At 40.1% G+C, this 26,403-nt stretch overlaps 1 protein-coding gene across 1 annotated transcript; it reads right to left on the reverse strand.

Annotated features, from left to right (window-relative positions):
* Positions 1–403: 403 nt before the first annotated feature.
* Positions 404–26,403, reverse strand: FOXL2 (forkhead box L2). Its single transcript, XM_087933166.1, has 4 exons — positions 24,398–26,403; positions 4,582–4,652; positions 3,681–3,784; positions 404–1,382 (listed from the first exon to the last, which is right to left on the reverse strand). The coding sequence occupies exon 1, from the start codon at positions 26,118–26,120 to the stop codon at positions 24,972–24,974; it is 1,149 nt and encodes a 382-aa protein (XP_087789292.1). The 5' UTR covers positions 26,121–26,403; the 3' UTR covers positions 404–1,382; positions 3,681–3,784; positions 4,582–4,652; positions 24,398–24,971.

Raw genomic sequence — 26,403 nt, forward strand, 5'->3', positions numbered from 1 at the left:
TTTAAAACCATATACCATAATTGGCAGCCAAGATACAGAGGCAGTCAACAACATTCAGTATAGTCATTGCATTCATTCTACTGCATATCCAGATCTCCAAGACTGATGACCAGGCTTTATGAAAATTCAGTAGGGTCAAAGCCAGTCGGATCTCCAGAGAGATAATATTCCAAAGGACAACACCATCAGAAAGGTAGGCTCTCTTCTTAGTTCTTGCCAAACACCACTCCATAGTAGATAGGACACAGAGTATGCGTTTCCTGCCAAACCTAATGGGATGAGCAGAGGTATTATTATTACCTTTCTTGTCAGAGTACAACATGTGTACAATGAGATTGGCTGAGCCTCCCTTTGTGCACCCCCCGCAATGCAACTCACAGTGAGGACAGAAGTCCCTAATCCAGTCCCAATCTTATTACACTATGTAACCTTATTGCACAATGCACCAGCCCCGCAAGTCTGTTATACTATGTTGACATGAAGTTATTTTCTGTTCAGAAGTCTGACAGCCCATGGGTAGAAACTGTTTTTCAGCTGCTGGTGCAGCTGGCTATGCTAGGTAACTGGGGAAATACAGTCCACAGTCCATCACAGGCCCATAGTATGAACATGCGCAACACAGAATTGCATAAAGGCCAGGAGTTGAATCCTGTTCCAACAATAGTCAATTGGATTAAGATGGATAGCTATGGAAACAGAATAAATAAATAAATAAATCCAGGTGGATCCTTTAATTGCACATAGATTCAGTTTGCATTAGTGCTATACTATCCAGAATGAGATATGACAAGTCCCCAGAATTTGTGGGAGGTGGGAAGAGAAGGGTAGTGGAGCAACTACAAAACCTTTTAGCCTTGCTAGGACTGAACTGAAGCCTACTGAATTCCTTCTCAACTTCACTGCATCCAAACACAGAGATTTGGACTTCCCCAGCAACACATGATTTGGCAAGGACAGAGATATAAAGTTGGATATCATCAGTACATTGTTATTGGATAACCATGCTCAGCATTTTCATATAGATTAAAGAGGAGTGGAGAGAACACTGAACCATGCGGGACCCTGCAAATCAAGGGCTGAGGGTGAACCCCTTGCCCCTGAAAAATGCTAACTGATCAACACCAGCCCTGGAGAAAGAAAGGAAACCAGCACAATACAGTGCAACTCACGCCAATCTTCAATCAATCTAGAAGGATATCATGGTTGACGTTATCAAAAGCCATCAAGAGGAAAGATGGATGGCCATCCACTCATACCAGAGGTCATCCAAAAATGTGACCAGTTCCATTTACACCTGAAATTATATTGAAAGGGATTCAGATAACCCACTTCTTCCAGGATTCTCTGAAGCTGTTGCACAATCATCTTCTCAACAATCTTCCCTAAAAAGGAATTGGACAAACATTGTCTACTATGATTAGGCCCAGCAGTAGGACATCCTCTTCTCAGGGAAGCATTCACCACCACCAAAGCCAGTTACATATCACCTTTTAATCACATTACCTTGGCCTTAGTCAACCAGGAAGGGCATGGATCTAACACACAGGTGGACAAACTTACATTTGTGAGAACTCTGTCTATTTCATCAGGCCCAAATGGTTCGATCTTCTCCCAGATAACTACACTTGATTGCACCTAGTCATTTCCATATGAATTGCACCAAGGCTGGCATCTAACTAGAAGTAGGTCCAAGTGATTTTGCCTGATGGATGCCAAGCACATTTCTCTATGTAACCAGAACCTGCTATATCCAAGAGGACCTGCTGGATAGCTATCCCTGGACACAATAAGAAGAGGGGGCAAATACTGATGTTTCACAGCCCTTACCACCACAAGGTAGACCCTCATGTTTTGTCGGGTTTTCTATTTGTCAACATTTTGAGGCACTCTTGGTGTCTCATCATTCATTTCATCTCTCTCAACCAAGGAGAGAGAGGATCCAGTGGAAGAGAAAGGCTGACCTCGTTACAGGCAGCTTCAACCGGGTTGTGTAATTGGAAGTATCAGAACCCAACAGGGCCCATTAATCCATGTGACTTTAAATGCTTGGATCTCTCTGTCTGATACATTTACATAAATAACAGATTTTTTTTTTTTGCGTGGCAGACAGAGAGGTGTGGAAGCAGTACTCAAGGACATTAGCGGACCTCGCCCGAGCGCGAGACAAACGCTGAAGAAAAAGAAGAAGAAGAAGAAGAACAGATTTTTTTTTTAACATGACACACTTTATCCCTTGTCTCTCCCTTGTCTTTACCTCTTCCACAGATGTTTCTGTTTACAATCCAATTGAATAATTGGATCAGATGACAGGTTATCCATTTAGTTCCACTGCAGATTTCTATCATTCTAGGTAGACGTACTAAAGGTGCCAATAGAAGAGGGCTTTGGAACAGATGTTAAGAGCCCCAATCAGCAGAATAAATGGTCCTTTAAGCAGAAATATAATATATTTCGAAGCAAATGAAATGTTATATTTCTCTGTTTAAAAATCAGGATTTTCAGTATCTCAAACAGCAAATAAATTGCTATCTTTCTAAACAGACCACAGTGATGTCTATTATCTTTCCTGCATGAAAGTGATCCTGTGACTGTTGTGGAATAATATATATTAAAATTTAAATTCTGTGTTAGCTATTATCAGTGACCACATTTGGAAGCATGGTCTCTGTGACCTATGTTTGTTCTAATTACATACTACTTTTTGTCAATGTGAAAGGAATGTATTGCCCAGGTAGTGTGCCTGACAGGAAAATGGAGTTAATTATTACAAGTTATACATAAATAACAATAAGCTGAAGCAAGAAGGTGGATTTATATATCTTGGCAGAATTTCAAAAAAAGAATGCAGTAATATTAAAATGGAGGTGACATGATGTGTTGCTAGGAAAGTTTGTCAAAAAGGCTAGTATAGGTAGCCTTCGACTTAGGACCATAATTGGGCCCCAAATTTTCATTGCTACGTGAGACATTTTTAAGTGAATTTTGTCCCATTTTACAACCTTTCTTGCCACAGTTGTTAACTGAATCACTGCAATTGTTAAGTTAGTAACACAGTTGGTTAAGTGAATCTGGCTTTCCCATTGTCTTTGCTTGTCAAAAGATCACAAAAGGTGATCATATCACCCTGGGACACCTCAATTGTCATAAATATGAATCAATTGTCAAACATTTGAATTTTGATCACGTGACATAGGGATGCTGCAATGGTCGTAAGTGTGAAAAAGGGTCATAAGTCACTTTTTTCAGTGCTGTTGTAACGGTGAAGAGTCAATAAATGAACTGTTGTAAGTTGAGTACTATATGTACTGTATATAGGAGTGTGCTTCTGCCCATACTGTTTTGTAGAAGTGAGATTTGAGTGTGTCTGAATAAACATACATTGACAGGAGGACCAATGACCAGTTTCCTGGACTGTGTACAGTTCCATTAGCAAATAGAGTTAAAACAAATCCATGTAATACAATTAAAAACAACAGAATATAGATAAAAATCAACAACAAAATATCACGAATCTTGAGACCACACAGTATTTAATAACTACGAACCGGTTCCCTAAAATGCCCGAAGAAATAAAAACATATTTATCAGGTGATTTTCTGGGACAACATTTCACACATAAGGAAAGAGTTTATAGTGGAGGCTCTTTAGAATTAGATGATAATGTGCATTAATTCATTTACCTTGAACTTCCTTGCAGACTCCTTTTTTTTAATGGCATGTCTTCCTGCCGTTTCTTCTGAATTCCCAATCTCAAGACTTCTTAACTCTAATAACAGCCCTGGCACTAAAAATTTGAGGTGGGAGATAATTATCTTTACACAAACAATTGCAGATTGATGTCAGACAAATGGATTCAAAGGACAGAAAATCCTCCAGGTGTGCATGTTTCAAAAGGGTCACCCTTGGTTAAATTCAGAACAAATGACAGGTATTATGTGGTAAGAAAATCCAAGCAAAACAACATGCAGAGTCTGGCAGATAGTCTAACAAAAATATTTTTGATGGTATGTGCAACAAATGGGAGCCATCTGCATCCCAGGCAACTGCCAATCCTTTGCCTACCAATGCATTTCTGTGTTGAGAGGACAAAGTTCATCTATTGATAGTTGCCTTTTATAGACAAAGATCTGTATCTTTGTTCATAAAATGATTATAAATAAAACCTCGAAGCTCACATAGTGGTAATGTGCATCCTGTGTAAAACAGTCCAGAAGCAAAACAGTTTTAAATTCAAAACTGAAGTATCTGTTTAATGTTCAATTTTTATTTTGAATCAGATAGTTCAGAACTACATTTTCTTCTTTCACCCAGAACAATGTTCCGTGATCTAGATATTAATCCTTGTTTCAAATACAAATGTACACTAAAAGGAAAACAATTATACTGTTTATGTATAACATTAAACTATATAAACAAGCAACTGTACAATAAACTAATATTAATATCAAGAAACAAAGCAACAGGCGACTTCTCAAAATAATTCATGGCAAGCTTAGAATGCAAAAAGATTGCAATATCTCATTTATGTTCTCTGGTTTTACCAAACAAATAATCTTAGGGCTATAAAAAAAAACCACTTACCTTTATAAATTGAGATATTTATGCAGTGCCTTTTGTTGAATTATATTTAAAAAATATTTTTCTTCAACTGGCTTTGTGAGGAGAGAAGTTGAAAAGAAAATAACCATTAATGCTGAAAGATAATATTAAAAACACAAGGCATAGCAAAAACAACTTTCATGTTTTGAAAAATCATGTGAAACTTAAGAAGCAATATGAATTATCCAGTTCTAACAAACAATCTGTAAGATACTATTCATTGCATAAAAATGTGGCTTTCCACCTGATCTCTGATTTCTTAATTTCATCTTTTAAGCGTACTAAATTTTGTTCTTTGTTTCTGTAACCATAATATCATCCCATTGACCTTATTTTAATTCATTATCATAACTTCTTCCGTGATTTTAATGACAAAAAGCAGATTTTAAAAATTTAAAAGATATTAAAATATGTTTAAAACTTCCAAGCAGATCTAACCTAGTTAAGGAGCAATCATTCCTTGAAATCTTACTAAAAATCTTACTAAATATTTTGTGTTTTTATTAGCTATTTCAGTATTTGCTTATACCAATTTTGAAGTAATGCATTGATTGGCAATTTTCTAGTTCTTGGTCAACTAGAAATATTGTAAAGAAAAACTTTAAAGTTTATGTTCTAGTTTCCATCTCTGTACGTAGATGCTGTCCTCTGAAATTTTCATTCTTTATGATGTCTTTGTTGGATTGAAAGAAAAGAGAACTGTCCTAAAGCACTCCAAAATGTTGGAATGTAGATCCTTAGAAACTGTAATTGGCCCCCTCCCCAATTTTGTGGACTTCAGAAAAGGTGATAAGACATCTTTCAAAATTGGCATTTAAATTTATTTATATTGTTTGAATGTAGTTTGTCCAACTTGGTGCCTTGATATTGAAAAATAACAGTTCCAACCTATCAGGAGGAAACCTGTTGGCAAAATATGTTCTATAGTGTGAGAATCCTAACCCATGTCTGTGATCAGGGGTGGGATGCTACCAGTTCTGCCCGGTTCAATAGATCTGATAGCTCTGAAGAGCAGCAGACACTGAACCAGTTCTGTGTTTGCTGCTGTTTGGCCCACCCACCCGCCTGGGCTCTTACCTGTCCTTTATTTCCTGCCTTTTCAACCTTAGCTGCTTTGCACGGCACAGCTGAGGTTGAAAAAGCAGGGGGAAAAAAAATGCTTTTTCAAATGCTGTGCACTTGCATGCAGCGCTTTTCAGCTGTCTGGGCGGCACAGCCTAAGGTTGTTTTACACACGTGCACAGCAAAACATAGTCACTGAACCAGTGGTAACACTGGTTGAATCCCACCCATCTGTGATGCCTAAATTTAGTATATCTAAAACATTTACTCATGCACGTTTCAAATACAAAGACCGTGGTTTCAACTGAATGAATAGGTGTGATAACCTTGGTCAGGATATGGCCTACTAACTAAAATGTTTAGAGAATCACAAAAAATAGTAACAGTATGTTGCAGTTTCTTTTTTAGTCTTATATCAGATTTAGGTAGTAAACCTGTTTTCCCTCCCATCTCCAGATGTGTTGAACTGCAAATTGCATACTCCTTTGCTGCATGAAGAATTTGAAGATTTGAAGTCTAAGACACCTGAACCGCATGCAATAAACCATTTCTTTTAACAAAGAGGAATTTCTGGAGCTGGAGTTTGCATTATATTGGCCAGGGTTGCCAAACCCATGTCCCGTGGGCCAGATGCATCACATGCTGTCCATGCCCACTCCAGTTTAGTGAAGGGGGAAAAAGTCATGATACATCATGTGATGACAACCTGATGCCACAAGTTTGATACCCCTGATATTTTAGGCAGCTAATTATTTTTGGGTGTCTTCAAGTGAGTATTAACTCCTGGTGACTCCTTGCACATGTCCCTGCATTTTTGGAGGGGCAAGATTTCAGAAGTGGTTTGCTATTGCATGCTAGGGCTGAAAGAAAGTCACTGGCCCAAGATCACACAGCTTCATGCCTGCAGCAGGACTAAAACTCACAATCTCTTGGTTTCTAACCCAATATCTTAATACTACACCAAAATGGCACTCTGGTATTCTGTTAGGATATTTATTTTATAATATTTATAACCTGATCAAATCAAGCAAAAGTTTAAATTGGCTTTTTCTGAGAGAGAGAGAGAGACAGAGACAGAGACAGAGACAGAGAGGCAGAGATACAACCCCAGTCATTTCTTGATTATTTTAACAGAAGAGCATTCACATTAAGAAAATGATGGTGTTGCATGATTAGTGGAAATTGTTTTTAAAGTTTTACTATCAATGTGCCATTTAAAAGAATTATAATAGAAGACTGGTGCCACTTTTTTCCTGGGTCAGATAATCAAAATCTTGTGCCACCTTTAAGGTAAATAAGTTAACTTAAGCATAAACTTTCATTGGGATCTGATCAGAGACATGTTGCATAATCCTGAGCTCAAATTATTTTTCTTTTTCATTTAGTTAATTTGTATGTCACCCAAATCCCAATGATACTGGGTAACACACAGATAAAAAGATATTTTTTAAAAATACAGTAACAAACAAAAAATACAGGTAGCAAAGATGACAGAAGCTTGATCCACAGTCAAAGCGGGCTGGGCTACAAAAAATAATTACATACTCATATATACCGTATAATCATATTAATTCCAAGATCTCAAATTAATCATACTAGCATTCTCCTGCCAATTTTCTAATCTCCATCACTTTCAGAATATATTTCAGGAAGTATTATTAATGTTCATAAGCTTGTTAAGATCCATTTGGAGAACCAAATTCAGGAACTTTAATGGTGAAATTAACATAAGATACCATCAGCTTGCTGCATTATGCATAATATATAACATTTGATCAAAACCTTTATTATTACAGCACGTAGGCCAGAGAACACAACAAAAATACATAACTATATAATTAACAAAACCAAATAATAAAATTACATAAAATATAGTAATAACACAGATAACAGTAGCAACTGCCAAAATTTGTACTAATTTTCACATTGTAGAACAGATAGAGCAAATGGTGGCACAATGTCAGGTTCCTGCTCAGATAGACATGGTGACTGGGAGAACTGTGGAAGTTGAAACCACACATCTTAAAGTTGCTAAGTTTAATAATGCATGTTGCTGTAATGAGAATAACAAAGGAATTTGTCACTTAGGATTCCATACAACCATAAATGATGCTGAACATGAACGGTGAGGTTTTTTTTTATACCATCCCCACAGAACTGCTTGCTTTTCTACTGCTCACACAGGTAGTGCTTCCAACTTGACCAAGGTGAAGACTGACAACATTTTAAAATTAGAATGGTGAAAAGAGAATTTAATGGCTCAAGTCTATTTGAGAAAAATTCATAACAACAGCAACTATAACAACAGTCCTGTTACTAAGTGGACATTGGAAATCAAATCTGCTTTAATTTAATTAACAGGCAGTAAAAATGTTTTTTTCAGAGAGCACCAGTTTGGTGTAGTAATTAAGGCAGCAGGCTGGAAATCTGGAGACCACTTAGTCCCCCACTTAGGCGCAAAGTCAGCTGGGCCAGTCACTTGCTCTGCAGGAGGAAAGAGTCAATGGCAAACCACATCTAAAAAAACCCTGCCAAAAATACTGCAGGGTCTTGTCCAGACAGTCTCTGAAAATCTGACACAATTGAACAAAATTAGTTTTATTTTCAGAGAAGTGAAGCTTAGGACTTACTTCTTTAAAGCTTCAACTCCAGGAACCCTTACTTCAGAATAGGTCTTACTGAATTCAGCTGTACTTACTTCGCCCTGAATCTAAACGGGTGGGATTCATTTGCATGAAAGACCCAAAGGAGAAAAAATACGCAGTAGGGCTAATCAGTCATTTTCTGCCGAAACCAATTTGATTCCGGATTCAAAAGTTTTGTCATAGGCAAGTCTGGATGAATTCAAGGGGGTTCTATTTCGCGCAGAAGAGCCGGTTTAGGGTTCTATAAGATTTCAGTCCCACACAAGGATCCTTTATTCTTTGGGAGGGGGGAGGAGAAGGAAGATCGATGGGTTCAGCATGTGAAACTGCCTCCAAAGGTGGAAATAATTAGCCAGCCCGGGTGGCTGAAAATAAAACCAAAGCGCAGCCCTTTCCAATGCCCCGCATTAGTTGTGGTTTCTTTTAACGGGAATGGGGATTCAGATGAACCTTCGTTGCATTGTTCCATTGGCCCGTCCGAGGACCGGCTCGGATGATCTACTGCCAGCAGCCCTTTGTCTCCAAGGTCCGGCCTTAAAGGGATGTGTGGGGCGGGGTTGTCACTTCTAATTTAATCTCAATGTAATACTGTATGTCTCCCCGCCACCTGAGCGCTGCCGAGTGGGAAGGGCAAACCTCGACAACCACGAGTCCGTCAGCAGTATGTTTATAACCCGAGGCTTTTACCTCTGGTCCTCCGCGAAGAAGGCCGTTTCTTAAAAGCGGTCTCGAGGCCAAGGAGCTGCGAAATCCAATCCCAAGCGCAAAGCGCGGGAGAGGAGACTTTTAACTGAAGTGCAAGGAAGCCATTCTCCGTTTAAACGCATTTCTTTTGCTCTGGTGACCAATAGAATAGAATAGAATAGAACAGAATAGAATTCTTTTATTGGACAAGTGTGATTGGACACACAAGGAATTTGTTTTGGTGCAAATGCTCTCAGTATACATAAAAGAAAAGATACATTCGTCAAGAATCATAAGGTACAACACTTAATAATAGTCATAGGGTACAATAAGCAATCAAATCATACTAGGAAACAGTCTAAAAATCATTAGGATACAAGCAACAAGGTTACAGTCATACAGTCATAAGCGGGAGGAGATGGGTGAAAGGAAGGAGGGGAGGATTAATAGGAATAGTAATAATAATGCAGACTTAGTAAATAGTTTGACAGTATTGAGGGAATTATTTGTTTAGCAGAATGATGGTGTTCAGGTAAAAAAAAATTGTCCTAGTGTCTAGTTGTTCTGGTGTGCAGTGCTCTACAATGTCATTTTGAGAGTAAGAGTTGCAGTTTGTGTCTGTAGGGATGTGAGGGATCTGTAAATATTTTCACAGCCCTCCTTTTGACTCGTGCAGTATAGGTCTTCAATGGAAGGCAGGTGGGTAGGAATTGTTTTTTCTGCAGTCCTAATTATCCTCTGAAGTCTGTGTCTGTCCTGTTGGGTTGCAGAACCAAACCAGACAGTTATAGAGGTGCAAATGATAGACTCAATAATTCCACTGTAGAACTGTATCAGCAACTCCTTGGGCAGTTTTTTTTTTTACGGAGACAAGGAAGATGATTGCGATTGGTGCAGAAGAAAGAGGAATATACCCTTGTTCTGAGATGTCTATGGAGATTCTCAGTCATCTGGGTCATGGCTGTCCTAAAAATGCTTTTTCAAGAGGCAGCTGGACTTTCTGGTTTTGTTTTGTTTTTGAAGATGTTTCGCTTCTTATTCAAGCGAAACATCTTCAGAGAAAAAGCCAGAAAGTCCAGCTGCCACTTGAAAAAACATCTTTGGGACTTTGTTCTCAGACCACCATATCTGCTGCTATTCACCAGTACAGATATCAGAAAGGAAGGTATAATTTCCATGGGGAAATTTAGATATAAAGATGGGGGTGGAAAGAACACTGGATGACACAATAGACAGGTCCATGGTTAACAGAATTAATTCAATTGTTTGGCACAATGCAATGAACTGTAAAAAAACATCTACAAAGACTAGCCAAGACTTCTATGGTATGTATCAAGTTTACCGTGCTCTGATGTTGTAGCACCTGGATGTCTAATTGACCTAATTTCAGTCATGTGAATGCAGCCAGTGAGCCACAAGCCAACTTTCTGTGGGCTTCTAGTTTTGTGTGAAGTAGGTTTTATTGCACTGGCAGACATAAGGGGCAATTCTTCCTCTCAAATAAAGAGGGGAGGAGAGTCCATAGGCATGGTCTGAAAAAAATTACTATGATGGCCACAGCAGAATCTGTGCTTAAAGGTCCACCTATTTTCATAAGCATTGGTTGTGGCCACCATCTTGATTTTTTTTTAACTGCATCCCTGGGTGGGAGATAGGTAGTAGTATCATGATAAAGACTAGGAAAGTAAGGAAAGGTTAGATCATGGCTACTAAATTAAAGCACTCTTTTCTTGGAAAGGAGGGGAAAGACTATCAAAATAATTTGATGTTTCAGCAAGACGTCTCCTTCCAGCCCTCTCTGATGGACTGCTCAATTATGTGCAATCAATCAATTTTTGATTCCTAGAAACCACATAGATTTTTCTCTGAACATGGGTGTAGAAATTTTGCTTTTGTCTTCCAGCGGCTGCTTCATCTGCTTTTTGTACCATTTTACTTGCAAAGAGCTGGGTGTGTGGAAAAAGAGAAACATTTGAACACCCCTGTGCAGCTTTTCAGCTCATCCTTACAAAGTTAAAAGTTCAACTGAACGACCTGGAAATTTTAAGCAGAGGTGAAATGTTCAGCCAATACATGTACATTTGGATTTAGTTTAAACTAAAATAGGTGACTTCAGGGGTGGGATATGACAGGGTTAACTACTGGTTCAGGATTTACGAGCTTCCCTGCAGGCTGCGAGCCACACACCTGTAAATCATCATCAGCATGCTGTGTGCAGAGAAGCAGCCTTTGAAACAGCCCTCTTTTCCTGCTTTTTTTAACTGCAGCTGTGCCTCGTTCGGCAGCTGAAGTTGAAAAATCAGGAAATAAAGATCAGGTAAGAGCCCAGGTGGGTGGGTGGGAAAAAACATCAGCAGACATAGAACCGGTTCTATGTCTGCTGCTCTTCAGAGCTACCGGTTCTACAGAAATGGACAGAACTGGTAGAAACCCACCCCTGGGCGACTTGTTCAATGCACCAGAATTTTACAAAAATACTGCCTTAAAAATATGATGACTCCTCTTTCTCCATGGATATCTTTACTTTCAGGTTTGCTAATGGGCTGTAGGATTCCAGATTAAGTAGAAAATACATTCACAATGGAAATCAATGGTAGTCACTCCTTAAAGACCTGTGAACAATTAAAGTGATATTAAGTGGTTGGGCAGTTTCCACATGCCTCAACATGCACTGTGGAGCAACATCAAGATATTTTTGGACTGTTTTGACATTCTGGTATCAAGATGCAATATGATGTTCACTGAACATAATCCCTACTAAATTCAATAGGCTTTCTGTGTAGAGATATCTGGCACTGTAAAATTAAATTCCAATCAACTCAGTTGCTATACATCCTCCTAGAAATAAGCACTTTGTGGCATCATAGCTCTAACTCCTCAGTTGTGCAAGGAGGGCACTCTGCTCAGGAATCTCAGAAGTACTTGGGTTAACAATTACTAATGTTTTGCAGTTGCACAGAATTATAATCTAACCAACCATATTTTAGCCTCTCCTTTATACAAATCCAGTATATGTTGTAGGAGGAGGAGAGCCATGTTTATTTATTTATTTATTTGATTTATATTACTGCCTATTTGCCCATGGCGACTCAAGGTGGCTTACACAACATAAAATCATATTTAAAATAAAAAATAAAAACAATAAGAACTAACAAAAAGAATCAAATAAATTAGTAAAGTACAATACAACAAAATTTGGGGAAAAAAACTCTATATTAACTGAGAATTGGAATGTTTTCAAATTAACACATTTTATTGTTTTTGCTCACAAAAATGTATACCTTTGAATAAAATATGTTACTCTGAAATGGTGCTACCACACTCTTTTGGATTTTTAATCCAGTCTTTGTGTGTAGGTAATAGTCTAGTGACTCATATGAATCCAAGAAATTGAGTTTAATCAAGTAAACCATGGTTCAGTTAATTATGGGCAAGTGTTTTGTGAAAAACAGCCACTAACCTTAGATTCCTGCTGGACTTTTAATAGGAGCCTTATTTCTGAGGAGATTTTCTTGAAAAGAAATGCTTACACACCAGAAGAAAATCTTGCAAAATTTTAATTTGGTGGACCACAATTTCCATAACTACAAACAAGAACTTACATAGAATTAGCTACTTGCCCTACTATTACATTTGCTGGAGTTTTCAGCTTTGTTTCAAGAGACCCAAATGAATAACTGAAAATACAGGCAAGATGTAATTCACTCCTGCTGGCTGCAGATTCAACAGTGAGGTCTCAATTCCCAGAGTCTGGAAAGTGGATACAAGTTTTGGCAAATAAATTGGCCTTGGTGGGTCAAATAGCAGCATGCCTGTGTCCCAAAGTCATGAATGTCTGTGAAACCAAGAATCAGAATATGTTATCAATGCTACCTCATGCCCAAGTTAACTCTGAGAAGGGCCCCCACTCCAAGATCTGCTCTTCTGAACCCATGTGGGATTCCTTCATATTAAGTTAGCAAGATGTACTGGGGGCAATGTTTTTTTTTGCTGTTTCATTTGCTTCTTTTACAAAATAAGAGAAGTTGTGTCTAATCCTAAAGGAGATTACTTAGTTGGCAATTTTATATTGTATCCTTAAACTTAAGAGTGAGGACATCCCACTGGTATAGTAAGTTTTACTTCTTGGCAAGTATATAGACTGTGCTGTTAGCTTAGAACCTAATTAAAACTCATTAACTATTAGTTAATCATGATTTACTGAATACACCTTGATTGGCTAATACCACAATACCATAAGCAATTTTCTGGGCTTTTTTGAACTATGAGTATAGAAACTCTTTTGAACTATATGCTAGCATAAACTGTAGTTGGGGTTATAGGTATAGTGCATACCTAAAAATAATGACTTAATGTGATGTATAAATCAAGTGGAAAAGAGCCAGTTAATCCCTTGGAGCCCTCAGGTAGCTATCTGACCTGCTTGATGTTCAGACCTGCCATTACATCATCAGCAATGCCCAAGGAGAGGACATTTTGCTTTTCACTGCCAGAAAAATTATTCTGTCCTAAAAATTTAGTCACCTGAAAGTCAGCCTGCTATACATATGGATTTCTACTGTATGATTTACTTGGAAGAAAATATTTCTCAATTCACTGCCTTGCAACATTCTGTTGTTTGGATTTCAGTCAATAAAACTTGGGGAAAGGTAACCTTTCTTTTAACCCATTTCCATACCTGCAAGCTGACCCCGCCCCGCCAAATTGGAAATAAGCAAAGCATTTTTACACATCTATACATTTTTCCAAGAAGATTCATCTGCAGCTAGTTTTATTACTACATCCCAGAAATAATTGCCTTGCTTGCAAATTTGCCCTTCTCCTCCAAATATGATACAGTTGTTCTATTTTTGCATCAGTAATCTCACATGTTTCAAAGGAAGTAACTAGGCAAAGATTATGCAGCGACCTGATTGGGACCAGCTGAAAGCCACCTTGGACACATTTTGGAGCAATAGAAAGCCTTTTCCTGATCCACCCATCAGGGTTTAATAATAATTTTTTAAAATGCCTTAAACTGACTACTACAATTGGTCTTTCTTGACTTCATCAATTCTGGCTCCATGACAGAAAAGACGGATAAACAAAACAGTTGCAGATAATTTAAATATAAAAGGAGTTCATATTATTGGTGCAATGAGTGGTAATAGGTTTGTCATTTGATCTGCAATGTGTGGCAGACCTCATGCCAGGACATCAGACAAGAGCAAAGATGGGCCCCATTTCCACAGGTTACTCTCCATTGTGTATCATCCACCTTTTTTTCACAGGAGAAAGCAGTGGCTGCCTGGCACCAGACCTGGTTGTGAAAGGTTTGACTGACTGTGCCTGATACGAAGTGGATGGGAACCAGTTCTTTCTGTGAAAATGGCTTCATTTCTCAAATAGAAATGTGAAACAAGGAACTGCCTTCTGACAATGCTAAGCCATGATGGCTTCTTTGGCTTTGGCTTAGCATTCATTGTATAAACTCAGCCATTGTGGTTTGTAAAAAATGATTTTTAGCTTAGTATATTGTGTTAATTATGGAGAAAACACAAAACAAGTTTTTTGCTTTAAACTCGGAACAAAACAATCCCATCTGCAATCCCATCTCCAAGGCCAAAGGCTTCCTCAAAGTATAGATTTATTAGGCATGTCATATTGGCACATCTGGTGAAAACCTGACTCTGAAGACCCTGGGTTTTCCCCACCCAATTCAAAATCCAAAGTTCTTTCTCTGCCCCCCTCCCATTACATACAACCATTACATGCCCCAATCAGGTCTCTCTCCCCATCCTGAAATCTCCCATTCACACACCTCCAGGTGCTGATGAGAATGTCCTTGGTTCCCAGAAGAAAGAATGTTATTTTGGCTACATACTTCCCCACTTATCTCTATTTCCCCCTCCCTCTTCCACAGCTCCATCCAGCCTAGATGTGGCAACCCTGAAGATGCTCAAAGATGGCTCCAAGGTTGAAAACTCTCTCTCTCTCTCTCTCACTCACACACACACACACACAGAGACAGAGCGAGAGAGCGAGCACCTTTGTTTGGATGGATAGTATTAGGCATATACTAGAACTCTCTAGAAACAATTATGTCAATTACAAAGTTATGGAATGTAATGTCTGATTTATTGGGAAAAAGGGAATTCATGAGAAAAGGGAAAAAATGGGGGGTTCACATGCCAAATTGACTTTATGGGGAAACCCAACTTTACAAATCAGAAAAATATATTAGTTTTTATAAATATTTGTTATCGATAAACCAATTTGATATTCAGATGCTAAGAAATGAGTGGAATTAAGAATTAGAAGTTCCTATACTGCCTAGACAATAAGAGAGTGCCCTAAGTTCTGTAATAAGAATGTCAGTGTATTTCAAATTGCAACTTATACAATAAAAAATAATGTTTAGAATTTGTATTGGATTCAATTAGGTTTGTGTTGAAAAGGATTGTCCAAAGTAGCATATTATTGGAGATATAATAAGGATAAGGCTTCTTTAAAATTTTGAAAATAGGCATGTTTTGTGCCATGCTCTGATCATTCAGTGCTCAGAGCATTCAACAATCAGAAAATGTGGAAATCAGAATAGTTTGCTCATCCTTAATGTGTAAACAAATGACTGAAAGATGTGTGAAACTAGTCAAGTTTCAGACATCACACCAAACATAATGCAGTTTGATTTGGATTTGGCATGGTATTGAGTTTTGGACAAGAGAAGTTACAACTCAACCTCTAGGGTTTGCAAATCCCTCAGATTTTGAGATTACATCCTTAGCTTAACCATCAGAAGTGCCTGTCTTTGCTCCTCTGTTAGAAAACATGATAGGTAGCCAGTCCATGAGCTTGGTTGTTTTCTATGTTGCACTATTGGCAACCAAAGATTTAGTGGTAACTGCAAACCGGGATGCCAATTCTGATCAATGTCACCACAAGAAGTCATTTTGTGGGCTTAGTATATTTGTAACTATAGCCTTAATGGTTTGTAAAGGATAAAATATGCTTAGTGTGATGGGCAAACCCTGACAATGTTATGGAGAGTTAGTGGGTAACTTTGTCATTTTATCTCAGCCCAACCTTCCTTACAGGGTGGGCTTTGGGAGCAGGGGGAGAAATAGGAACGCTTCATAAGCTACTCTGAATCCCTGAGTGAACTGTAATATAAAGTACATAAATAAATAATTTTGAAATAATTAGGTTTAGGACAAAAGGTGATCAGATAGTGACATTAGTCCACTTTTAATTACCTTCAGGTCTGTTCTGAAGTACCAGCTAGCAGCTAATCCAGGCCCTTCCTTGGTTTTAGCAAACAGACCACTTGGATAGTGGTGGCTATTTGTGTACAGAAGAATGTCACAGTGTGACCTGAGTCTTGGGGGAGAGGAAGCCACCGCAAAGCTTCCATTAAATAATAAACAATTCTGTGAATTGAAAGCATCTGATGCCCTGTCCCCACACAGCGCTATCAGGAGGAAACAATTGGGCAGTTTGCTCATCAGCACTGGAGGAGATAATTTTACTTTTCAAAGGAAATGAAGGTTTCCAGCTTTCTCTCTGTGTTCATTATTGTGTTCATACACCAAACTGATAATTCCTACATCTTCTCTTAAAAATATACTTCTAGGAAAACATAACCTTTTTTAATTAACAGGAAATCTGTTAAATCTGCTCAAATGTTTCCCTGAATTAAATAGAATCTACCCATAGGTAAGTGTGCAATGGTTTGTAAATCAAAATCATATGCTTTTATCTGTTTAGTAAGTACTACTTAAGTGTGCACAAAACTGCATTCTAAATCATCCAAAGGCAGCTAAGAAATCAGTTGGTTTTTAACTTCAGTTGCATTCATTAATGTCTATCTTTGTCATTAATTCACTGAGAGTTTGAGCCACAAATTACCACAAACAAATATATTAGTGGATTTGAAACTGATTCAGGCTGCCATCCTGTGGGCAGACGTAAACTCAGTGGAAAACTTCTAAGTAAAAATGCCTGATAGAAATGCTGCTGGTCTGTGCTACCTTTTCTGAAAAGCATAATCCTAAAGCAGTTTTAAGGAGGATTTCTGTTCCACTAGAATTTACTCAACTATCCTTTTAATGTCATTGACACTGGAATTCTTTTTTTTTCAAACAGTAATTGTGAAGGATCAACTGGTTTGAGATTAAAAGCAGAAAAAGACAGTTGAGCTGGTTGATCCTATGCTTGCCACATTCTAAATATATCAGTGCATAAGCAAATCTATAAAAAGATGTCTTCCCACATTTCAATCAGACCTAAATATATAAGGCTATAAGCAAGAAATGGAACCAGGCATAGATCCCAAGGGGAGTCCAATTTTAGTGATAGTGCCCAATTAATGGTTTCTAGCTAGTTTCCCTTGGACACAGTAAATTGAAAAGCTCCTTCTAGGTAAAAGGGCAAAGCAGCGCTCTGACTTCTTTTGCCTGAATCTTAAATATAAATTACAACCCTCAGAAATAAAATACAGGGGAAAAGAGTCCTGCACCTACTAGGTGCAAGCTACCCCTCATAATAAATAAACACATTCTGCCATTCCATTAACCCTTACTTAGAAATAATCTACAGAGTCCCCATCATAATTATTCTGGGGTAAACATAAATAGGTCTGACTTTAGTTCCAAGAATTTCTTTCTGTTCTTTCAGTTCTATTCTAATATTGAAGGAAAATTGAAAAATCACGCAAGGTCTGGAACTACCAATTATGACTGGTTTACACTAGAAAACATGGCTAAGACTGTTCAATAGTGATAAGAGGATAAATGACAGAGGATAAATATATTGAATTAAATCACAGCATGTCTTTTCACAATCCAACTGGTAGCCAGCATCAACTCCCCATATTCTCCCTTAAACTGGGACCCCAAAATGGGTTGAATGTATGTTTCCCTGATTACTGGTATGTTGCCTGGGGATTTGGGAAATTGACACCCATCTGATATGAAGATCCTAAGTTGGGGATCTTTCTATGTGGTAGCTAGGAGTTGGAAACAATTTGGAGGCACTTAATTTAGTAAGGGAAGGCTGCCATGCAGTGTCTTACAATATATAAATATGTAATGTATAGGTGGGATTACTCTTTTCTTATGAAAAAGTCAGCCTTCTTTATTTCATTCTTCTTGAAAAAAGTGTAATCTTGTATTTAAGATCCCAAACTACAATCTTAAACTGGCTTGAATTCAATAGTTTTAGGCAAGCACAACTTTGGTTTGATAACCTCCTGTATTTGGAGAATCATAAGGACAAACACCTTCAAAGTTCTCAAGTGTTATTTTCCATATGGGACAGTGAAGCACCCTGGCACTGGTTTGGAAATGCCAAATCAGCCCTAAGCAAGTACTTAAAAACGGGAGCCCAGCATCATCCCATGAAGATTTATTCAGAACTAAATCCCACTAAATTTAATGATTTATTCCTGCATTAAGAAAACAACAGCACCTGGGGAAAATTTTGGGGGAATAAACCCCAATAACCATAGTGGGAGATTCTGTTGAGCAAACCTGCACAGGATCAGGCAGCTACAATCTTTGGTTGATTGTGTCCAGCAATCAGAGCACAGTTTAAAGGGGCATTACCTGCATGTGCCCCTATGCCAATTGATTTCCAAAAGGCCATTTGCTTGCACAAATCTAATAGGCGAAGCTATTTCTAATATATACTGTGTTTAAAAGCAGACAAGAGGGCAGGGGAGATTTTATCATTTTAACAAATGTATAGGCTTCCTCTCTTTTATTCTTTTATTTGTAAAGTAGTGAGGTTCCAGTCCTGCCAAGTTCATTTTAGTAAGATTTGAATAGCTGACTAAATTCCTTTCAAGGGGGTCCTTTCCCCATCCATCCATTCCCCATCCATTATTAGATTAAGTGTGCTTTATAATAGTTGTTATATAAAATATAAGTTTATACTGAAATCCATATGCATTTAGTTGGAGAAAACCTCTTGAATTTAATAGGACTTTACAGAAACAAGGATAGTTTTCTAAATATCTACATGGAACAATTGAACAGATTAAAAAAGAGGCAAGATAGAAGTTCATATTCTAACGAAACTAAGAACACAACACAAACTGATTTAACTTGGAGCCATTTAATCATGGATTTTAATTTTTTTGGATTTCAGTCATTCTTAGGTTCGATTTAAAAACTATTTTTCCATAGAATTGTCTCTTCGTTTTTTTTCAACCCCCATCGGAACACAAATCTCTAGCAACGTGAATGGCACTTCTTTATGGAGAGAGAGACAGAGACCGAGAGAGAGGATGCAAAGTCAAAGAAAGAACTGGGTAATAAGAAAATCGATTAAATGGTGCAATCAGAGAGAAGAGTCCGATTCCCGAAGTCATAAAAGGGCAAAAGCTTCTTGATTTTCCAAAACATAAGGGAGAAGCCGCCACTTAGAAGCTCCTGCTGACTTTTCCTGAGCATTCCCTCCCCCGCCTCCAAGGTCGGATCCCCACCATTTCAGGGTCTTCCTAAAGGCTGGACTAAAGGAGAGAAGAGTCTTCCCCGCGTTTTCCACCCGGACTAAAAGCTGCCCTTCTTACCGCTCCAGCGCACAAGCTCTGAGCTACCGCCGTTCATGGTTTTCGAACCGCGTGGGTGGTTTTGTTTTGTTGTTGCTCGGGATTTGTTTCTTAAAACCTGGCTTTTAGGATTTCTGTCTGTAGGATTTTCACGGGGGAGAGGGAACCGAGCAGAAGCATTTCAACTGAAACGGCTTGAAAGTTTATTTTGTGTGTATATGAAAAAGATATTGCTCATTGACCCATTTTAGGATTTACTGTCGCGACTTGTCCCAACATACGCAGCCATCTTTTTATATTGTATATGCCTAGGATCCTGCTACCCGATATCTTTAACATCTGCCTAGTTGTCGCTTGCTTTGTTAAGAAAAGGATTGCGGCCGCGACAAAATAGATTGCACCATCAACTTACCTTGGATTTTTATTTGCTTTAGCAGAGTTCAAATAACGCGCGAGTTTGTAATCTCAATTAATGGAAGACAATGTACGATGTAGATACTTTTTCACACTGCCCCTAGTCCACCCTGTTAGGGCTTGAGGGAGTGGATGACTCAAAATGTTAGGTAATGTCTGTTGCTCTACAATTTGGTACTTTGGTCGCCAAAGTACCGAACTGAATTCAATGGACCTTACTACTAATACAGGATGGCCAGACTTTGTACAAAAGAAAATTCTGGAATATCGGAAACCAGGCACCCTTTTCTCTGTTATTTACTCAACTATGGGACAGAAAAACAGAACCGTAGGATTTTGATATTTCTCTTCAGTTTGATTTAGGAAATATAGTCCTAAATCCTGGTTTGGTGAGGAGGAAGAGGCCAGCTGACTCTTCCCGTCTATTATATTGACTATGGAGATGTAAACTGCACTGGGAGTTAAAAGATCTAATAGGCTAAGCTGTGACGATTTCTGCTCCTTCTCCAACTCCTAGAGAATTGACTTGGAGCGAAGGACAAACGCCACCCCTTTAAAAAGGCCTTGGGAGCGCTCTCCCACTAGCAGACGGCAGGCAGCGAACGCCTCCTCAGTCCTATTCCGCGAGAGCTCCACGAAGGCGCATTGCCTCGGGACCTTTCGCCACCCGCCCTGAAACTCTCTGTAGGTGGATCGGGACCCGCGCAGCGTGCCAGAAGTTGGACTCGGTTCTCCCTGCCCCTTGAATCGGTCCTATTGAACTTTTAACGTCTGGGCGAGCGGCATGGCTCTTCCTTTCACACCAGAGAACCAGTTCTCCTTCAGAAATGATGCTCCCCTCTTCCCACGGTCGATTGATCGACAGTTCCCACATGCTGGACTAGTTCTCTCCGTCTTTCTCCGACCGTTTACTTAGACTGCAGTGAAATGGTTACTAAACGATTTTTTTTCAGAAAGCTAGCCGAGCTGGCTTCTTCCCCAGCGCTCTCCACAGGCGGTTCCGAAGAAAGCTGTGTGCGGACCGCAGCACTAACCAGAAGAGGTTCGGCCCTCTTCCAAGGTCCCTTTCCTCCCGGCTCCGAGGTTTTGGGAGGACTGAGTGTCTTCCTGGCCAAGGGCACCGGGTTTACTCAGTTGGAGACTTAACCCGGCTATCTCCTTTGGCATGAGTGGAGAGGGGGCCTTCGGCTTTTCCCGTCAATTAAACCGAGGGAGAGAAGGGGACAGAAAATTAAATGTAGCCTTTCCAGATGACGTTAATAACTTCCGTCCGGTAAAAATCAACCACCAGTGCCTCCTGTACTTGGGAGCCTCTCCCCTACCCTCATTTAGACTATATTAGACATTAGGTAGATATTATAAAAATTATATATTAGACATTGGGCAATTACACATTAGGCAAAAAGAAGACTAGCTAAGTGCGCCTTCATTCCTTGGGCATCCTATAAGGGGGGGGGGGGAGAACCAAGGCTGAGTTCACACAGCACTGTAAATCATAACCTATGCTTTAATAAAACACAATAAAGGTCAAGTAAATAAGTAATTAAGTCTTAGAGTGTTTAGCTAGGACAAAGGTGAAACTACTCCGTTAAAAGATAACATTAGAAATATGCGCCAAAAAGCACTGTCCAAGGGTTTCATTTATATAAGTTGCTTCTTATGGAAACATAAGATTAAAATCTACAAGGTGCCACACGCAAACACTTTTGGAAAGAATGCAATAGACTTAGAGTACAATTCCTTCCCCCCTTCCCCAAACATCTATTTTGTAGCATTGCCAAAAGGGAATAATTGAAAATATAGCTCTTCCTATGTAGAATTAGGGAGGAGATAAGCCCACCTTTTCTCATATAATTTATCTCCAAATAAAGTAGCAGCTTGGTAAATAAATCCGACTGAATTCATTGGAATTTATTTCTAAAAAAATGAGCTGCTTTTGGGAAGGGCTGCAAATATTCTTATCAGTCATTTGATATTATACATGAATAGCGCACAAAACTTACATAATAAAGTTAGTTTTGGGAATGGTCTTACTCTCTGACATAAGAAGAATATGTTCACCAGCTATTTTTCACACTTATATTTTACAGACCTCTGACCTATACTTTTTGTGATATAGGTAAAAGATTTTGTAATCATACATATATTACAAGAAAATAAAGAAAAAGATAAGGCTATAATAAAAGGGCCACTAGGTATCTTTTTCCAACATATGCTCACTATTAAAGAAAAATCCATCTGGATTTGCAAATGAAGATCTTCACAAGCAAGGACTGCTTTTTTGCATGGCTTAAAACAACTTAGAAGTGATAATTATTTTTTTAAGCCTGATATTAACAGCACTTTCAAACCAGACCACAATCTTCTGAAGTTAGATCCTCCCAGGTATCCTGCCATTACTTTAAATGAGATGTACTTCCTCACAAACACTGGTAGAAAGAGTCTGTCTTAATGCAAGCAAAGGACCCTAAAAAGCTTCACACATCAGATGTATTGCTGAGTAAATGTGATTAAGACCACTGGACCATAAGTATTTCTGGCCTACTAATCATGACATGGAAACAAAAAAAATTATTTCAGAGGAATTTACCTATTAGTAATATTCCAAACACAAATGCTTTAGATCCAGCCATTTAAAGAAGGCTTTTAAACACAATTCATATAAATAACATTGCTAGCTGGGGCAGTGATTTCAATAATATTTTCAGATGATTATAGTTATTATTATTACTATTATAACTGAGGTTTATGTATCTTTCTCTTTCTTTTGAATGATCACCAAATTCCAGGCATGAAAGTGGAAAATAATATAAGTAAAATTCTAAACTTTCTGTTCAAGTCTATATTAGCAGCTTTTGAGGCAAATTACTCACTTTCAGAAAGTAATGACATTTAAAAAGATTTGCAGTATTTGACAAATAGTGGAACAAAAGAAAATCAAACATAAAAGAGAAAAAGAACATTTTATTGGAGACTATACAAAGGGATATACAATAAAAGTGCTAGTTATTCTAAAAAAAGTTGGTCCCAGAAAGGCACAATAACCAAAGAGCTTGCTTACAAAAGTATTTAAGCAGACTGCTATGACTCCCCCCTTTCCCCATTAATACATTTTCTGTTCATCTTCTTTTTCAAGGTCAAATAGTGAAACTTTATTTCACAAAAGAAGAGAAAAGCAGAGGACCACCCATGAAAATTGATTTACAGGCAAATAATTTCAGTTTAAAAAAGATAAAAAATATGTAGAGGCTAGGATAAGTGTGTGTGTGTGTGTGTGTATGTAAAACAGCATAATTGCAAAAAACAGTCTCCATTTTTACTACTATTCATAATAATAGAGAATAGCTTTGTTTTATCCAAATAATTTTAGTATAAAGTTTATACAGTATAAACTTACTTTATTTTGAGAAAATACTATTTTCTTTTTGTAAAAAAAATACATATACATATACAATTGTTTTAAAGTTGTTCTTATAATTCCTTCCCCCTTCAAATCAACTTGACTACAAGTCGCCCCAACAAGGAGCATTTCTGGTAAAATACAGTACCCAAATAAGTACTTTTTTGGACAGTGATATTAAGATTTGAAGAAGTGCATTGTCCCCCTCCTCCATCATTGGGGTCACAGTGGACAAACCTATGCCTATAGAAAGGCGAAGTGAAAGTTTACTGCTTTCCATTATTTGTATTAGCCAATCTATTCAAAATGCAGGCATTTCTAATATCCCACCTTCTAGATTTCAAACAGTTATCTCCAGTAATTATCCATTGTAATCAGATTAATCCCAAACCTCCTCCCCTCTCAACTTTAAACTTCCCTAAACTTGTTCAAACTCAAGTATTCAAGTGCCCAAATTAACATGTACCGAGCCAGGAAACAAGTTTTGAAACCGACTGTAAACCACAGTACAGTGGAATGAAAGTCTAAATGTTTCATGAAATTTATATTCACAAAAATGTATTTATAATCTTTGCCATTCTTGGAAACAATTTTTGAAAAAAAATCCTAACACATTCAATGTGTTGTATATTTTTTAGAACAGAAATCATGCAATTCTAAGGATTGTGATTTGTGTCAAAGTTATTCCTGCTTAAATCCAAATGTAAATCTTTCTGATTTAAACACAACTCCAAATTGTTACACTAAGAGGCCTGATTCAATAGGATTTACAGTCATGCCACCCTTGATAACTGAAGTTCAAACACAATTTAATATTTAATATTCCGAACGTGGCCTTTACTGGTTTTAAACCTTGGTGGTTTAACTGTTCGGAGCAGGAGATTAAGTTGTTGATTTGACACGTCTCATCTGTAGCGTAATTTCGTAATTCTTGTTTACCCAAATATGTCTCCCCCCCCCCCGATTTTCTTTGATTTGAATTTTAACCCCGTTTAAACTCACAAGCAAAGCAAATGCCTCTGCAATTAAGACTCACGTTTCGATCTTAAAAACGTTACTTACTACCAACTCTCCCTGCTTCTGCAAAGTAAGTTCGGGGTGACCACGCAAACGACATCTTCTTCTACAGTCTTGATCCGTGTTGTATCGCCAGTGTCATTTATAAAGCAACTAAAAAAAAAATCCGGAGGCGACGTTAGCTTTAGCTTTATTAGGGCTTGTACTAGGGAGATTGAGAAGAACTCTGCGTTGTCTAACCCTCCCCTCTAAAAACTAGCGACCGAGAAGAGGATTTACATCCCAAAGCCGAGCTACTCGAAGCAGAGGAGGAGGAGGAGGTGTTGGTGGGAAAAGTCTTCGGGCGCGTCGCGCTCGCCTTCACCTGCAGCCGGAGAAGAGGAGCCGGAAATCTGCAAGAGACACAAGAGCTTTTTTTTTTTTGGGGAGCGGCGGGGGTGTTCTTTGTCTGCTGAAAGTGACTGCATGCACCAGGCATCGGGGGTGGGGAGGAAAACGACTAGGAAAGGCGATCCAAGCTTTTCTCCAGGAAACACCTCTTTGCGTCTACGGAGCATTGGGAAGGGCCGGTGGGCTGCGGGGCGTCCCCTGGCCAGAGACGCGGCTCTCGTCCGCCTCCTCAGAGGTCTATCCGGGGGTGCAAGGCGCTGTGTTTGCTCTCGTGGTCCCAGTACGAACAGTGCATCATGGTCAGCTCGGGCGGCTGGCGCGCGCAGGCGAACTGCAGGCCGGCGGCTCCGTTGGGCGCCGCTTGAGGGGAAGGATTTCCCGCCGAGGCGGCAGCTGCCGCGGCCGCGGCCGCCGCTACTGCGGCCGCGCCCAGCTGCTGGGCCGTGTGGTGGTGGTGGTGGGCGTGCGGGTGGTGGTGGTGGTGGGCGTGCGGGTGGTGGTGGGCATGGTGGTGGCCCATGCCGTTGTACGAGTTCACCATGGCGGGCAGGCGCGAGTAAGGGCCGTAGGCTGAGGCAGCGCCGGCGGGCCCGGCCGAGAGTCCCATTCCCTTCACGGCGCTGATAGGACTGCCGCCGTTGCCACCGGGGCTGCCGCCGCCGCCTCCCTCCACAGCTGCCATTTGACAGGCCCCGTAGGAAGCGGCCGAGGGCGCCTGAGGCGGCGGCGGCGCGGGTTGCGCCAAGGACCAGGAAGCGGCGGCGTTGAGGAAAGGCGCCTGCAGGTACTTGGCGGGTGGCGCCGTGAGGTAACCGTAGCCGGCCGCCTCCGCCGCGGCCCCGAACAGGCTCTTGCCCGGCTGGAAGTGGCCTGTGGGCGGGCGGAAGGGCCTCTTCATGCGGCGGCGGCGGCGGTAGTTGCCCTTCTCGAACATGTCCTCGCAGGCCGGGTCGAGCGTCCAGTAGTTGCCTTTGCGCTCTCCGCCGCCCTCTCGCGGCACTTTGATGAAGCACTCGTTGAGGCTGAGGTTGTGGCGGATGCTGTTCTGCCAGCCCTTCTTGTTCTTCTCGTAGAAGGGGAACTTGCTGATGATGTACTGGTAGATGCCGGACAGAGTCAGGCGCTTCTCGGCGCTCTCGCGGATGGCCATGGCGATCAGCGCCACGTAGGAGTAGGGCGGCTTCTGCGTCGGGTCGCTCTTCTCCGCCGCCGCCGCCGCCGCTGCCGCTGCCGTCGCGGTTCCGATGGACGCCACCGCTTTGCTGGAAGCCGGGCTCAGTTCGCCTTTGGCCGCCGCTTCTCCGCCCGGATCCTTGGCCCTGTGCAGAAGGGCCACCGTGTCCTCGGGCGGGGGCTCCTGGAAGCTGGTGGTCATCATGGCCCACCACCACCACCTGCTGCCGCGGCTTCGCTCGGAAGGTGACGGCTCCGGCGGCGGCTTAACGGGGGACAGCTCTCCGCCGCGCCAAACCTCGGCGGCGGCTCCCCCAGGATCTCGCAGGGAAGATCTGGTCCAGCGGCCAATCCCGCCTGCTGGTTTTAAGTTCGCTTGTGCCTTTGGTGGGCTCCGGCGTCCTCCGCCTTCCCGTCTCTGTTTTCAAGCGGCGGCCGGCGCAGCGTCTTTTCTGATCCGCGGGCTCCGGTGTCTACTCCCTGCTCTT

This window comes from Pseudonaja textilis, chromosome 4 (assembly GCF_049901715.1).
Source record: "Pseudonaja textilis isolate UNSWEBS1 chromosome 4, rPseTex1.2, whole genome shotgun sequence".
NCBI lineage: Eukaryota > Metazoa > Chordata > Lepidosauria > Squamata > Elapidae > Pseudonaja > Pseudonaja textilis.